Genomic DNA, 17,027 nt, shown 5'->3' with positions numbered 1-17,027 from the left:
GTAGGGTTGATGTACTTAACAACGAAATCGAGAAGGTGCAGTCCGACAGGATCACGCGGGAGGAGCTCAAAAATGAGCGCTACATGGCCAAGTATAATCTCGCTCGGCAGGCCAACGAACACAAATACCTCAAAAACGAGCGCGCGGATGATTACGTCGAAGCTGCTGCTGCACATAAACGCAGCCTGGAGGCCAAGGCTTCTGAGATACGCCTTCGTGAGGCGGAGGCGAAAATGCATGACGCATTGGCACATGCGCACTCGGAGGAGGCAACAACGCTGCGCCTCAAGATTGAGTATGCTCGCATCATGGGTTCTAATTCCGGATCATGAGTCGTTTGTTCTTATTTCATGCCGCTTTCATACTATTGTTTGTGTTGCACATATGTTACTCATGTTGTTCTGTTGTACTACCTTTACTATACACTGGTGTATCTTCTGTACTAGCTTGTCAATAGAGTTTGTAGCTGTTCCTAGTCTTCTCTGCGGTGTGCCTTTGAGTAGGGACTGTCAAACAATATATCCTTCAACTTTTCACTGCTGTGTGTGACCTGGTGTCCCCTCATACAACCTGTCACCCACTTGTTCATTACCATCAGGCCCTTCATTCTCTCCTTGAATTGGATTGTTGTCCTCTTGATAGGCCCATTTCACTGAGCCACTAGATTCTTTAAGACCTCGGTGTTCTTCAAACCGGATAATCATATTGTGAAGGATGAGACAGCACTGAATCCAATGGACAGCTGCCCGCAAGTCATCGGCTGAATTGATATTCTGTCGGAGATCTCGAAGGGATTGAAACCGGCCTTTTAATGCAGCAAATGCATGTTCAACACGGACACGGACCTATATGAATTATTAATTTAGAAAAATCAGGAAAAATCAGGAAAAAAAATACAAACTGAAGAGAGATGAAAATTAAATGTCCTCTGGTTTGCTGTCAGGCGCCCATTGCGGGGCTTCTTGAAAGGAGTAATACACCAAGTGCTTAGTGGATAAGCACTGTCTGCCCAGACCCAGTGATTAGCTGGCAGAAGTGTATCATGCTCTTGGTAGGTACGAGTGGATCTAAATGCATATGCATCATGGACACTTCCAGGGTGACCAAGAGAATAATCGACTATGAGAAGATTGTGAGGCATAATAGCTGCCTTGAATTTTTTAAAAATTAGCCATAGAAATTCAATAAAAATTCAATAAAAAACATACCTGACACCCAAGGGAATACTTGGATTTCCTATCATAAAAAGCCTGGTGGAAAAAACCTGGTGTCGCATATAGATCAACTGTTGTCCCATCAACAGCTAGGACTCCATTCTGCCACTCAGGACAAGTGCTAGCCTTTGCACTATACCTCCGAGCACGCTTGAAATCCTTCGAATTGTGGGGAGGGAAACCCATGAAAGCATCATGCTGGTCAAGCAGGGCAACCATTACACGATTAGTGCAATTAACAACCGAGCCAACACTAACACCCGCCCATTGAGACACATCCACAAGAGATATGGAGTTACCATAGTGGCCAGCACGGTTGAGAAAAATTGCTAGTTGAATAGCAACAGGAAGCTGGGAGTTGTTGGAGTTGTTGTGAAAAATGCGATGGTCAGAAATTAAATCAAGGATGTCGTCAAAGATTTCAGGATCAACACGTAATTTGTGACGAAATAAAAGCGGGCGGTGTTCCCCGAAATGAACTAGAAGGTGTAGCTGAGGGGCACGTGGGAGAGGTACACTGGGGATGTTGAGTACACGAGCCTTTGAAATTTCGTCCTGGAGACTTGCAATGGAATCCTGGAGGCGATTGTAGCGAGTGATAATATGATCATCATCTGATGAGCTGTCCCCGTCAGAAAAATTGGATGAGATGGAGAGTGCTGGAGAAAGAGGAGAAGGGGGTGAAAGCATAATATTCAGGAAGATTTCAAGATCCGAGTCACGGGTAAGATCTAAATCAGAGTCTAAGCTCGAGATGGAGTCTGTAGAGTCATCATCTTCCATGACGTGCTGGTATCTCGCCCTGGCTACCACAAGGGCAGCCTGGTCAAGGTCATTCAGCATCTGTACACGTGTAGATTGACGAGGCATAGTGAGAATTGGGGGGGGATCAAAATTCCTATTCATTTGGTGCATATGTGACGCAGTTTACAGCGGAGTTTAAAATTTTCGGAAATTTCCGATGTTGCATCTCACGTTGTGCTCATCGACCTCACTCAGCCCATCAACCTCACTCAAACTCGGACAGCATCAAGCCGGACCTCATGAAGTTGTTGGAGGTTTTGTGCACAAGGTGTGTTTTTCTTGCATCTTGCAAGCTGCAGCTCACCATGTTTTGTCCTCATGACATTTATTTTAGGTTTCCCCTCACACATGATCATCCGGCGTCTCATTTTCGCCGGCATGCTACTCGAAGCTGCTCTTCCCAACCACAACGTCGTTCTCCACCTTCTTCCCAACTATATCTGTCTACTCTCACAGGCACTCAAGTCCTTCTACTCGTCATGTCAGAAACGGGTCTCGTTAACACCTTTACAACTTCAAAGCTACAACCTCTTGTCACTCAACCGGAGGGCAAGAATCTCATTCAAGCATGTCTGAATGCTCCCCGTTGCTCTTCCCTCTGTAATGCCAGTTGGCACGCCTATACAACGCCCAGAAGGAGTCTCCCCTCCACCTCGTTCTCCATCTTCTTTCCAGTATGCAGATCCCCATCAACATCATCACGTTGTCGGTGGAGTCATCAGATGCCACCGACAACGTGAAGGCGAAGATCCAGGACAAGGAGCACATCCTGCGCTCTCCACCTATAGCACGCACTGATATCATTATCCCACTGGACTTGGTTTTTCTTTCACGAATTTATTGATGCTGCTAGTTTTAAATACAAAGCGCGTTGGGGGATGTACTTTATCGCTACTCATTGCAAATACATGTGTCCTCCTCCTCACTTTCTGCTTCGAAAATCTTAAGTGTCGTTTGAAAGTCCGACGTCGTGCCGATGTGCGCCGAGGATTATCGTGCCGTGTTTCTGTAAGCTCTACCCGCGCTTTACCGGGCCTTAGCGAGCTTTACCGAAGATCCTAAAACTACTCTGAGTACCCTTAAAGAGCCAAAAACGAAAAGGCAAAATGAAAACTGGGACACCCAACACCGCGAAACGAAAGTATAAGATTGCTGTTCCTGCGCTTTTGATTCGGATCCCTCATACACTTTTTCTTGTTTGTACATACACTGCTTTGTGACGAGCCGAACCTTGGGCCAGTGGTACCTACTTACTTATGTTTCAACACCAAGGTACGTCAGACAACTGGCGTCCAATGGCCAGCACGCTTCTTTGTTATCGTCTTCTTGCTGTCGCAACTCTGCTTCGTCCTTTAGAAGCTATCATTCGGGTCCATATAGTGAGATCGATATAAGGTTTACCACCGGTACCAGTCCCCTAAAGGGTCCTGGAGCATTTCCAAGTTTGTTTTCGAACTCCGGTTTATGATACACATTCTCGGCGAAGTTTGCTGATATTTCCAAATTTGTGTCAGCTCATTAGTCTTAAGCGCTTAAGCTTCCGACCTACGTCCTGCATCCATGCGAACTAATAGCGAGCATGCATTATTAATTTATTCTCGGACCTGAAGTTGCAAAATACCAATGGTAAGTTCTTCATAATACTCACCTGAGAGCACTTGTATGTATGACAACTCATTAGCCAAGGTTGATGGGGGAGAAACGGACGATACCAGTTCGTTGCTTCCTTCATTATTGAGAAGTTCCAGAAACGCCTGCCTGACTACACGAGAATTAAATTACGAGTTTGTTGCGCGTGGTATAAGTTCATATCTCTCGGGTTGTTCCTTACGCTCATACAATTATGATATCTTCTGCAGGACGTATATGGCGATTCTCCTTTAATGTGGGGCCTAAGGGGAAATGGGTTGCTAGCTGTCGTCTCTCTTGGCGCAATCTTCCGGCTTGTAGACGTTCTTTACTCTGGCCAGAAAACTCATACAACGAAAGGGGAACCTGGCCGTGAAGCACCGCTCAAAAAGGTATACGAGGACAAGGGAACAGAATTCTCGCGCCGAAGGGGTAAGTTTACATCTGCCTTGACACATTCGAAGTCGAGGAACTGATGAATTTATGGATTGTATGCGACTATTGTTTGTTTCCTTGTTGGTTATACAGAAATGGAAAAGCCAAGCGGGAGTTGACGTTGAGCGATCAGTGGGTAACATACGAGTAAGTCTTTTGCTTCCTCAAATTGATCCTTATATATCTTGGAATGGTGATTGCTGCGAGCAATACATCTTGCCACTCTTCTCCTCTGACGATTTCAACTGACTGTATTATTGTAGCAATCCCAAATATGTAGCCTGCGATGACACCCTGGATAAAATGCTGGAGATCACACTCGAAAATCCTCCGCTCGTTATGACAGGTTTGCCTTAGCGCACTTGAATTCTAGTACGTACATCTGCACGTTCATAACACGTTTACAGACCGAACATCTCATACAGGTTGTTTTTTTGCTGCACCGCTAGCTTTATTCGGTGTTTTGTGTGTTGTGTTGCTCCATGTCTTGTCTTACTAGTGGTCGTCCTACGTGCTTGATTGTGACCGGAACGTTGTATCCTTGTTCCATTTGATCTTTTGGTTGTATGCGAATGAAATCGCCTGCGGTTCAACGGAATACAAGTGAGTGTGACGAGATTTATAATGGCTCGCGGGCCCTGTCTATGGTGCGAGGATGAATATGCAAAGAAATTTCAGGAATTAATAAATTTAATATTGTCCAGCAGGCATCACGGCTAGTAACCACCGACCAAGAAGGTGCTTGCATGCGAGCAGTCATCCAAAATACGTCACGCACCTACAGCAGTTAAGATGATGAACCCTGGGCCCGAGGCCAGAACTGAGTGGAGGAATTCTATCATATCGAATCAGCATCACGCAGCGATTCACGCCGTCCGTACGCACGCGCAAGCTAAGAAAAATCACCACGACTTTCGGATATTCGTACTATACGTATTTCCCTTATCTCGTACACTGCTGTACACCTCGTAGAGTGCCGCGGCAGTAACAGTTTCCGCGGTATATGGACATGCTTGAGTGTATATACATAGAACATTGAGCTGCTTATTAGTCAGCGCTGAGCATCGAGTCGCTCTAAATATAACTTTTTGATGACCCAAGTAGATTCACGGAATTCCTCTTTACTCCTCTCATGCTGTTCTATCGTATGACCCAATGATCAGCGCTAGCTGTTGAGAGACGAGAACTAGAGTACGAGGCTCAGTCACGGTTAAAGGGACTGCATTCAATGTAGTACTACGAACCTAGAGTACGAGGCTAATGTATATAGTGAGTATAATGGAATAAGAAAGAGGAAAAATATGATACACACCTCAGTCACGGTTAAAGGGACTGAGGTGCGTTGGCGCGTGTTCGTAGTCTTATATAGAGTTAGAATAGAGTTAGAATACGGTTGAAAACGGAAAGAGAAAATGAGTAAGGTACTGTTACTGTCTTGCATTCATATATGTCAGGACGTCGTGACGTCCTGGGTGCCCTGGTGGTCAGGCGCACTCTCAACACTCCCACTCGCCAGACCACGCAGGGCAGTCTGACGGAGACCCATCTCCTCTCGGTGACGACTAACTGCTGGACGAGGTAGAGCTTTCGTGAGGCTGTCGGCGAGCATTTTCGAAGTTGACTTATATTCAAGTCTGATCTGATTGGATTCGACGAGGCTGCGGACGAGGTGATAATGCACGCGAATGTGTTTCGCCTTGTCATGGAACTTGGGATTCTTCGATAGGGCAAGGCTAGCCTGGTTGTCACCATAGAGAAGGGGAGGATCGTAGAGGTCAGGGTCAACGCGGAAATCGTGGAGTAGTTGGATGAGGTATAAGGCTTCTCGTGAAGCATTCGAGAGTCCAATATACTCCGCTTCCGTGGTTGACGTTGCCACAACAGACTGTTTCTGTGCCTTCCAACTGACTGGGCCACCAAACAGCTGATATACATACGCACTCGTCGACTTGCTGTCATCGCGGTCTGTGGCATAGTCAGAGTCTGAGTGACCTATCAGTCCGTCGTTAGTGAGACCGAATACGAGTGTCAGGTGTGTCGTGCCACGTATGTATCTGAGGAGGTGCTTGAGCTGGCAATGATGATCAATGGTGGGATTTTCCATGTAACGTGAGAGGGATGAGACGGCGAAAGCGATATCAGGACGTGTGGTGCGCATGGCATAATTAAGTTCCCCAATGGTACGACGGTAAGGAATGGATGCGATGGCAGTCGCCTCGTCATCAGTGGGACTTCGTGTTGCTTTCTGAAGTACGATGCCTGGAGACATGGGAGTACTGACCGGGTTACACTGAGACATCCCGGCGTTTTCAAGAATCTTCTCCAGGTAGGTCTTTTGGCTGACCGATAGAAGTCGTTTCTCGCGATCGCGAGTGATATGCATCCCAAGGAAGTGTCTGGCAGGGCCTAGATCTGCGAGGTCGAAGCGTTGGTTGAGCCGTGCTTTGAAGCTGTTAAGGAAATCGCGTGAGTTCGACGCGGAGAGCATGTCATCGACGTATACGACGAGCCAGATGATCTTGTCTCCTTCGTGGAGAACATATAAGCTGTGATCAGCCTCGCTTCGAACAAACTTGAAACCCTCCTTCCGCAGATACTCGTCAAGCATCTGGTTCCACTCATATCCTGCCTGCTTCAAACCATACAGCGCCTTCTCCAACTTCCATACCCAATCCGGATGTTCTGGATCCTCGAAGCCGGCTGGTTGCTTGAGGTATATGTCCTCCTTGAGTTCAGCATTGAGGAAAGCCGTACGTACATCCATTTGATCTAATTCGAGGCCGAATTTTGCTGCGAGCGCGAGGAGGATTTGGACAGTGTCATACTTGGCGACGGATGCGAACGTCTCCGTGTAGTCGATCCCTTTGACCTGAGTGTAGCCTTGTGCAACAAACCGGGCCTTGTGCCGGGTGATGTTGCCATCCTCATCTGACTTCAGTGAGAATACCCACCTGGATCCAATGGCCTTCCTTCCTGCTGGGAGAGGTACCAGACGGTGAGTCTTCAAGTCGCACATGGATTGTAGCTCAGACTTGCAGGCTTCCGACCATAGCGGCCACTCAGGTAGGGAACGAGCTGCGCTGATCGACTTTGGAATGACGGGTGGTGACGAAGGTGTGTCTGTTGTATGCATGGCGGATTCATGAGGTGGTGATGGGTCAGGTAGGACTGGGACATGGGTCCAGCGCTCAGCTACAGGAACCCGCTTGGTGGGTATGGCCGTGGCACTAGGCCCACTTGGAGCAGTATAGCCAGGCTGAGTAGGTTGGCGTGGACGTGTGCTTCGACGTGGAGCTGGAACAGGAGCTGGTGCATTGTGGGAATGATGGGACTCGACTGGAACGTCTTGGGAATGATGGGATTCGACTGGAGCGTCCTGGGATATGTGGGATGCATGGGATTTGGCTGGTGGGTCAACATCACCTCCCACTGACACCTGTGGCACAGAAGGTGTAGCAGGGGTCACAGATGGTGGCTCACCAGATGAGGGAGAACCTCCCACTGAAGGACTGATACCTGGAGCACCTCCCACCGAAGGACCGACACCCTGGTCAGAGTCCGCATCAGGGATTAGCGGACCCAGGGGAGATAAGGTGGGGTCCCCATAGAAGACGGCTTCGTCGAATTGGACATGGCGTGACCTGACGACGCGCTTCGCAGATGGGTCCCACAGGATATAGCCAGTGTCGCGCACGTGTCCCAGGAGGAAGCAACGGCGGGAAACGAACTCGTATTTCCGACGGGTGTCGTCTGGGATGTGAGAGTAGGCAAGGCAGCCAAAGGGGCGGAGGTAGCTCACGTCGGGTTTGCGACCGTAGAAAGCCTCAAACGGAGTCCGACCATCAAGCGCTGAGGAGGGGAGGACGTTCTTGATGTGAGCAGAGTGCAGGATCGCCCAGCCCCAGAAGGAACGCGGGAAACCACTCTGGTGGTGGCAGCTGAGGGCACGAGTGACGACGGTCTGGTGGCCATGCTCAGCAACCCCGTTCTGCTGGGGTGTGTAGGGCATGGTGACTTCATGCTCAATGCCCCACTCCGCTAGGTACTCACTGAAATCCTTCGATACGTATTCCCCACCATTGTCGCTACGAAGACGTTTGATACGTCCACCAGACTGAGTCTCCATCCATGGCACGAACTTCTTGAAGAGCTCGAAGACTTCGGACTTCGCGCGCATAAGATACACGAGTGAGTAGCGCGTGTAGTCGTCAGTGAACACGACAAAGTACGAGTCGCCAGTGGAGGATGCGACACTGACGGGTCCCCAGACGTCCGAGTGCACAAGTTCTGCAGGTGCCGAGGCTCGTCGTGCAGCGTTTGGAAAGGGAGATCGCTGGTGCTTACCCATGAGGCAAGAGACGCACTGGATCAGGTCAGCATCACCACTGGTGCTGTGGAGTGATGAGGAGGGGAGTGACAGTCCGTCAACGTGTTCGCTCGCTTTGAGGACCGTGGAGAATCCAGCATGGCCCAATCGGCGATTCCAGGTCTGCAGGGATAAGGCAGTAGGAGGCGACTGTGTGAGCATAGCGGATGCACCAGTAATGTACTGTGCAGCGAGTAAGTACAGCCCATTGCGAGAATGGACGTGTGCAAGCGGTGGCCCGTGTCCATCACCAGCACAAAGCATTCCTCCTTTGGAGGAAGAGATGAACGAAATGCACTCAGATGCGAGGCACGATACTGAGACAAGGGTACACCGCAGGTCAGGAACGTGAAGGAAGTCAAAATCTCGAATCGTTGAGGATTGCTCATACTGTAAGACGAGCCGTACAGTCCCCCAGCCAGGGGCTAGGACCTCATGATTATCGGCGAGTTTCACACGGATGGGTTCATCGAGCTTCGTGTAGTGGGCAAAACGTGAAATATCAGGCTCCATATGGGCCGTGGACGCTGAGTCTACATGAATAGAGCCTACAGGCATAGTGAGGGAGGACGAGATATTGGCAGTATGCTCTTTTAAGGTGAGAAAGAATGGAGATTGTGGTATAGCGTTGGGTGAGGTAGCATCCGCGTTAGGTCGGTCTGCCAATGGAGATTCCGTGTTAGTGGCGACAGCGGGAGGGGACGAACGTGGTGCTGACTTCTTCTCATCTTTAGCGAGGCGTGCACGACATTGTGCCCAGATGTGGCCAGCCTTTTGACAATGGCCACACTTAGGTCTCCATCCCACAATCCAGCCGTCTCCCTTTGATTCATCAAAGCCCTTGGGAGGGACGCGATCACTTGTCTTGGGGGGTGCACTGTTCCCTCGATGTCCAGAGAGCATAGCGACATGCTCTGTCGTGCTACTGGTCCCTGCACGATGCAACTCCTGGGTCTTCAACCGATTCACAATGTCGTTGAAGTCCAGCGAGGCATCGCTGTTAACGAGTGTTTGGTGAAGAGGGTCGTAATAGTCAGGGAGAGCACGGAGTAGGATGTGCACGAAGATGGCGTCTGGAATCTTGTATTCCTCCTTCATAGCAGTAGCGCCAGACGTAGTAGAGGGTGGAGAAACTGAGGATGTGGATGGTGCGACTGAGAGTGCTGCGAGGTCCGACTTTAGGACAATGAGTGTCTGTAATGTCTCCGCAATGGACGTGCTGTCGTGCGCCTTTGGGACCGTGAATAGACGATCGAGGTATTGGTTGAATCGAATGGCTTTCTGGGGAAGATATTTCTTCTCCAGGGCGATCCAAGCAAGGTGCGGATTGTCAATATCACGTAGATAGACGAAGTCCTGTGCATCGATGGCGGTGGAGAGAGCACTGAGGGCGAGGAGTCGACGTTGTCTGTAGAGCTTCACCCGCTCGTCGTGTTTCTCCTTGCGGAGGATATTCTGGTCAGAGTCTGCAAGTTGGGCTGGTGGGGACGGTTCTACTTCGTCTCCACTGACATAGGACCATAGTCCAATACCGCCCGCCCACATCTTAAAACCTGTCGCCCATTGGGAGTAATTAGAGCCATCGAGAGTGAGTTTCTCGTGGGGGTACTTCTCGGTTTTTGGGAGAGAGTCCGATGATGTCATAGTGATCGACAGTTAGAGGTGACACTTCGATATTGGTTTGGAACCCGGTAGGAAGTGTGATGGGTGAATGGACGTTCGAGAAGTGCTGATGCGAGAGATGGGGTAATGCCGCTGTCCTTTCAGCCAGGGCTCATAACCTGTTGAGAGACGAGAACTAGAGTACGAGGCTCAGTCACGGTTAAAGGGACTGCATTCAATGTAGTACTACGAACCTAGAGTACGAGGCTAATGTATATAGTGAGTATAATGGAATAAGAAAGAGGAAAAATATGATACACACCTCAGTCACGGTTAAAGGGACTGAGGTGCGTTGGCGCGTGTTCGTAGTCTTATATAGAGTTAGAATAGAGTTAGAATACGGTTGAAAACGGAAAGAGAAAATGAGTAAGGTACTGTTACTGTCTTGCATTCATATATGTCAGGACGTCGTGACGTCCTGGGTGCCCTGGTGGTCAGGCGCACTCTCAACACTAGCTCGCTTGAACCGGCTACCATCACTTCAAATCTTCGACTGCCCACGCTCAGTATGGTATCGGCCCGAGTCGCAGGAATAATCTAAACGACTACCACCGCCGACAAGCCGAACTGGAAGCAGGCCGTCTGGGTTGATCTTTGCCGCTCAGTGACACGTTCAACTTACTGCGGTGCATTCCATATCTCTCCTTCAAGTTTGTCTTCCGCCGAGAGGCCTCTAGCGCTCCTCACAGTACCCGGCACTGACCACTCAGTCCTGTACAGTGAATGAACTCTAAAGCACACGTGTTTGATACTATCATGAACACCAGTCTGCTTACCCTTATGAGACTATATGGGGTGATTATCGACTAAGGTTCACGAGGCACTAGATATCGGGTAAACGCGAGAACATGGAGAGGACCGGGTAGCGAAGTACTCGGCCGATAGCGACATATGTCGAGTAGGCTGCGCATCCTACAGGTAAGTCAGTTTGTCACATTATTAATATTGTGTCCCCGATACACAGAAATTTGCTAATAGGACGTTTAATCGGTTTTGGGCACCGTAAGTCCAAGCCTGGGAATGGGTGCTCGTCATTATTGTCCTTGTCTTCCTCAAGCGATTCACGTTCGAGCTTACGGTGCGTAATTGTTGAGTATGTGTGCTAACGTTGAACTGCAACAAGACAGTCTGAGCACTACTTTGGTCTCGTCAAGATCCTTCTGATCATAGTTTTCATCTTTCCGGGCTCATCTGCGACTGGGGCGGATCAAAGGGTCATCCTGGACCCGTAAGCAATACATAATATTCGTCAGCAGTACGATTGCTTTACATCCTTTTCTCGAAGGGGTTGTCGAATTTTCAGAACGGCCAAACTTTCATCGGTACCTTTCAAATTTCGCTTAGACTTTGTCTATGCCTTTTATTGTTTCAGCGGTGTTAAACTGGAGGCAGTTGCTGCGGGATCCGAGTTTGTTCGACCGCATTAAACTATCCCTCGGGCTATCAAGGCTATTTTCCTCCGGATAGTCTTTTTCTAAATTTTGACCATCCCAACAACCGCACTTGGCATTAACTAGAAAGGCCCCACCTTACTCTGCGCAGCAGATGGTGAAGTGGTGAATCTGGAGCGGAATTCACTGCTCACCTTTAAGCTACTATCAGACTCAGGATGACAGCATCTCCACTGACTGTGGTGTTTGAGTGTACTGGGTTGTAGATATGGCTAGGACTGGGACTCAGACTCAAGTCTTTGCTGAAAACAGAACCGAATGTCATCATGAAATTGCCATCAACAACTTGAATGTCAGGACACGAGAAAATGTGGTGTTCGAGATCAACTCGTTTGTATCACTAGCAGGAACAGCTAACTCTGTTTAAATTTGTCATGCTCTCCCTTTATATAGTCCAGAACTTCATCGACCGAAGGCCGCATCTCAATCTGCGTCGACCAACATCGTTCAATATAGCACCAGTGAACATCCGCAATTACAGGCGATGCGGGTCGTGTTGGTAGAATGCCTTTAGATTTGGCCATAACGACAAGAGACTCTGTCTTCATGTCGAAGTACGGGGAGCAGTTAGATAGCACCTAATGAAATATTTGGAATCATTCATTCACTGAAGATAAGAGGGTCTCGGCATTACCTGCATCATGATGCAACCAAATGAATAGATGTCACTCGCTTTATTTGGCTTGCTAACACACTCGTCCAGCCTTTCGGTATCAAGCGGTATAATTTCTGGAGCAGCCCAACGAGTTGCGCCTGAGCTGTGAGATGCGAAGAAAGATGTCTCATGATCTGCCAGCAGGCACGACAGACCAAAGTCTGCAAGTAGAGCATCCCCGTTCTCATCGATCAGAACATTAGGCTGAAATTCTATGAGCAACGCGGACTGACTGGTGAAAAAATTGTGACATACAGGCATGAGGTCTCCGTGTACAATATCTTTAGAATGCACTGATTCATCGTGCATCGTCAAAATGAGGTTACATAGCAACTAAATTCACTCACGATACTGCAGACCTAAAATGACTTGGAGGAGCTGTATTTCAACTGATCTGAGGGTCCGTTTATAAGACATAGATAAGAAATACTCACAAGAAGAAAAAGACGATGCATTTCAGGTGGCGACTGCTCACGCCGCATTGTACCCAGATATTGATGGAGAGAACCGTTTTTCATCCATGGACACACTAGTGCTGGGATAATTTCATATTTTTCCGTAGTGCCATACAAAGGCACTATGTGCGAGTGTTCCAGCTGTCTCCAAACAAAGACTTCCTGACGTAATTTCTGTATGGAAAGTGATGTTAAATGCCACATACATCGACTGCACGAGAGCTAACCTTGATCAATTTATTTAGGTCTTCTGGTTTCCTCGATGGCACTCTGAAAGCCTTGACTGCGACGTTTCGCGGGAGTATCTATTAGGATTGAGCCAATCTTTTGGAAGGAAATCAATTAATAAACGAACTTTGGTACCGTTTCGGAGGAAGGAATTTGTCAATTTGCATTTCCAGACGTTGCCGAATCCGCCACAACTGTAGGGGAAATCATCGGTGCGTGAAATGTAAGCCGTGAGATCCTCAGGTTCATCATGGTATTTTTTGAAGTCAACGTATCTGGAAATGAAGACGTTCAGTCATAGCTCAAAGCACTGTCTGTTTTGGAGAGAAGTATACACACGGTTTTAGGAAAGTTTGCGTCAGTGGTGAACGAAGATCATCCTCGTAATGAGGGTCATCACATGCAACCGGGAGTCCAAGGTCCTCGAAACTGAAAGATGACCCAGAAGGCGAGACAATACAGGGCGATTCAGAGTCAGTGCTACTCGCTGTAAGACCCGGGACAATTTTTGATTCATCAGAATCATTGCCCTAATGGTACACAGAATTCGGTCAATGTCTTCTGGGCGCCCATTGACAAGTAAGTACTCACTGAAGTGGCACTCCTGCTGGTGAAGCGTGAGATAGACTGCGAGCAGATAATGCGCAGTTTCTTCCAGTCAGTTCCTAATCATTCGTCATCAGTATTGATCCACCAGGTAGAACTCTACTTGCCATTAGATTTCGAATTCTCCGCAACTGGATGTGACATGATGCTGCGGCAGCAACGAAGAGAAGACTTTCGAGAATAGGAAGTGTTAGGAGCTACAGCAAGTGGAGAGCAAACTCGCATTTATTAGACTGGAAGCATCCTTGCAGGTTTCACAGAAGTAAACCATGAGTATAAACTTGCCATCACATATCAGCATGAGCACTCATTTGCGAGTCTTCTGACCTGCCAGAACCTGCGTTCTTGGCCGTGATTTCTCCAAAACATCAGGTGGATGATCACCATATTCACGGCGGCTGAGCCCAGATTAATGAATCCACCGTGGCAGGTAACCGTAGGTTTGAGGCAGGTGGCAGACCCTTGTAATATGATCAAAGTGGTTTAACCGCAATCATGTGTTGGCGCGAGCGCTCACAACGCTGTTAACTCGATAAGAAGAGTGATGGTTTCTCATATCACAAGAACAGCCCAGACGAACCTTTCGGGAGTACAACTCGGTGCTGTGTATTGGCCGACCAGTGCTTCTCCGCGAACAACGGTAACGTAGTACCTACTGGATGTGAATACTTATCATGTACGCAGCAAACAGGCTTGAATGCCCTTCTATGCTGTGAAGTCCAAGTCAGTGCTCGCGAATTTAAGTCTGGTAGTTGTGACATACCCTCAGGCTGGCCATACTAGTACACAATGGCCTATCGTACAAGATATTCGGATGTTCGCGGGACAAGTGCTGGTAGCCGCTGAATTTTACTCTGCAGATTGAGTTGTGTACCCTTGGATTATTCCTGCCAATGATCACCGCAGTTCTAAGAATGGCATTCGAAATCGAATACTCCAATGGAGCTGATAGTAGCAAGGCATTGCTGGCGGCTTCTTTTCAAAGTCCGCACCTCGCGGCGGTGAACGTGTACTTCGGCATTTTCGCAAGTGACCGATATCGATCAACCCCATGTCAGATTCGTCTACCTCGATGTGAGTTGCACAGCTTGTCGATGGTGGTTGACTCGGGTGAGTCTTTTCATGCCGTTATGAATACTGATCAAACCAAAATTTGTTCTGTGTACCAAGGTTTGTTTGACTCAATATAAGTACTCAAATGAATCGCCGCCGTGACACCTAGAGTCGGGTTGGCTTTCATACTAGTAGGTGCTGAAATGAATTGCTACCTCCGCGATCAATCTTCCATAGACCTCGAGGCCCGAGCTTTCCGCATGAGAATTACTACATGAACTTTAGAACAAAGTTTTCCATACATACCAATGCCCGAATCGATTGGCCGCCAATTGAGCCAATTTAAAACTTCAGTGGATCACCTAACGCCCACTGCCCTGGGAATTTCACAAGCTGTATGAGGTGATAGTATGGATGTACTTCACATCAAACTGCCTCGTCTATCGCAGCCGGGCTGGCCTTTGGGGATGGTAAAAAGTTTTACAGGCCATACTTAGCATGGTCCGCACAGGTGGGTCTTCGGCTTGATGCATGTCACGATGGTTCGAAGAACTGTGACTTTGTGAACTAGGAAACATTATTAAAACAGCATTCATATTGCATTTATAGCATGCTGTCGAAGGTATGAATATCGCCTGCATTCAGCGTCTAGTATTTGGAACATCCACATCTCGTGCTTACCTCAATAACCAGAGGTCATGTCCAACAAAACCCTGGACCACGCCCCTCAACAGGGCTCTGGTGTATCTGACCTGCTTTCATATTTCGGACTAGTGGTGAAGTTACCTTTGACGTTCATTCGATGGTCATACCGAGAAATGGCACCCAAAACTCTCCATTCATTTGCTGAAGGCTTGTGCCCGAATCCAGGCGCCGTTCCGAATCCAATCATCTCGGACTCTTGGACCGTCGTGAGAAAAGGTCACAACATTGATATTCCTGAGTACACACATCGCTTCTCTCAGTGTTTATTGGCTGAATTCTAGAATAGCTTGATAAATCCATCATCAGATTCCTCCAGGTGGACACCAACCACTCCAGCCAATTTGCAGGGGCATCCTGCGGGAGAGTCTCAGTGCGGCTCTGCCCTTGATCTTACCAGGCAAATTTTTCGGCGCGAAATATACCCAACTTTATCGGGTACGTACAGTGACGTTTGGCGATCAACGTGGTGCCATGACAAGCAAAAGCGAGTTGTGAGTGAAATTTACATATTAGAATCCTCAAAATACAAATTAAACATTGTCAAGGTTGCGGTCAAGTCAGTGAAAATTCCATTTTTGAATGAGGATGAGAAAAGTAATAATCGTCAAGTTCGTTCTTTCGTTTGTGTTCAAGAAAATCCGCTCACGCATGACTTAGAAACTAATGGATGAAGTATCATCTTGGGCACGATTACTTCACAGGAACGTCTTGCCACTATATGGAATTGCGCACGGTTTTGGGCACTTTCCGTCACTGGTGACGCCTTGGGTGAACGAGGGGTCGTTGAATGACTACATCGCCAATCATCATTTGTCACTGGGAGGCAAGTTGGATCTCGTAAGACTTTAGCCATTTCGGTAGAAACGTGTTTCTTACTCTTGCACTTGCGTGGCATTAGGCCAAGCAGGTAGTAGCTGGCCTTGGCTATCGTAAGTTTTCTTGCATTCGTCATTGCAATGATTTTCGTTGATTTCAAATGTAGTACACGCTCATTCTATTGTACACGGAGATATCTCTGGAGTAAGATCACTGTCCCTGGAAGTATGGTTCGCTAATACTCGTCTAGCTCAATATCCTGGTGGACCATGAGGGTAGAGCGCAATTATGCGACTTCGGAGTCATGTCGTTGCTCGTAGAAATCCCATCTTTGGCACAGCCATCTGGAGGTATCCGCTCTGCGATACGATGGACAGATCCTCAGTTATTCGACGTCCAAAAAGGCGTAATCAATCCATGCATCCCAACGGAGCAGACTGATATCTATTCAATAGGTAGCGTTCTCCTGCAGGTATGGTACATCATGTCCTCGTGGCATCACCCACTTACCATATCGCGACCCTAGTTGCTCACAGGATCAATACCTTACTATGATATCAAGGATAACATCCGTGTCCTTATATTATCTTCGAGAGGCGTAAAACCCAAATGTCCTCCAGAAACGAACGTCACTAGTGCACAGTGGAGTTATATTCAAAGATGTTGGTCTCCTCGCGGACCTGCTAGTCGTCCAACTATCGAGGAAATAGAAGAATTTCTCGAGTCTGAGCTACGGATGGCAGGTATGCATTAGCGCACTTGAATTCCAGTACGTACATCCACACGTTTCATAACACGCTCTCAAACAGAATATTTCATGCAGGCTGTGTTTTACTGTACCGCTAGCTTTTTCCGTGTTGTATGTTGCTCCATGTCTTATCTTACTAGTGGTCGTGCTACGTGCCTGATTGTGACCGGAACCTTACATCCCTGTTCCATTTGATCTTT

At 48.0% G+C, this 17,027-nt stretch overlaps 3 protein-coding genes across 3 annotated transcripts; 2 read left to right on the top strand and 1 right to left on the bottom strand.

The window, feature by feature from the left end:
- Positions 1 to 3,641: 3,641 nt before the first annotated feature.
- On the top strand, positions 3,642 to 4,439 carry F5891DRAFT_982435 (uncharacterized protein; the record flags this gene model as incomplete). Its single annotated transcript, XM_041377210.1, has 5 exons — positions 3,642 to 3,644; positions 3,700 to 3,732; positions 3,878 to 4,083; positions 4,176 to 4,229; positions 4,346 to 4,439. 5 exons carry the CDS (start codon positions 3,642 to 3,644, stop codon positions 4,437 to 4,439), a joined length of 390 nt encoding a protein of 129 aa, XP_041223277.1.
- Positions 4,440 to 11,812: 7,373 nt separating this feature from the next.
- Positions 11,813 to 13,896, bottom strand: F5891DRAFT_514457 (kinase-like domain-containing protein). The gene is made up of 10 exons (XM_041372108.1): positions 13,613 to 13,896; positions 13,491 to 13,564; positions 13,239 to 13,429; positions 13,027 to 13,174; positions 12,899 to 12,976; positions 12,651 to 12,845; positions 12,564 to 12,594; positions 12,472 to 12,509; positions 12,196 to 12,420; positions 11,813 to 12,139 (listed from the first exon to the last, which is right to left on the bottom strand). The coding sequence occupies exons 1-10, from the start codon at positions 13,728 to 13,730 to the stop codon at positions 11,915 to 11,917; spliced, it is 1,323 nt and encodes a 440-aa protein (XP_041223276.1). The 5' UTR covers positions 13,731 to 13,896; the 3' UTR covers positions 11,813 to 11,914.
- Positions 13,897 to 15,469: 1,573 nt separating this feature from the next.
- On the top strand, positions 15,470 to 16,833 carry F5891DRAFT_1149249 (kinase-like domain-containing protein; the record flags this gene model as incomplete). The annotated part of the gene is made up of 8 exons (XM_041365086.1): positions 15,470 to 15,501; positions 15,550 to 15,754; positions 15,809 to 15,871; positions 15,921 to 16,100; positions 16,162 to 16,192; positions 16,246 to 16,283; positions 16,330 to 16,551; positions 16,606 to 16,833. The coding sequence occupies exons 4-8, from the start codon at positions 15,927 to 15,929 to the stop codon at positions 16,831 to 16,833; spliced, it is 693 nt and encodes a 230-aa protein (XP_041223275.1). The 5' UTR covers positions 15,470 to 15,501; positions 15,550 to 15,754; positions 15,809 to 15,871; positions 15,921 to 15,926.
- Positions 16,834 to 17,027: the final 194 nt, after the last annotated feature.

This window comes from Suillus fuscotomentosus (assembly GCF_016647785.1).
Source record: "Suillus fuscotomentosus strain FC203 chromosome Unknown F5891scaffold_44, whole genome shotgun sequence".
Taxonomy (NCBI): Eukaryota; Fungi; Basidiomycota; class Agaricomycetes; order Boletales; family Suillaceae; genus Suillus; species Suillus fuscotomentosus.
The sequence above is the reverse complement of the archived record's forward strand: the minus strand, read 5'-3'. Positions and strand labels throughout refer to the sequence as shown.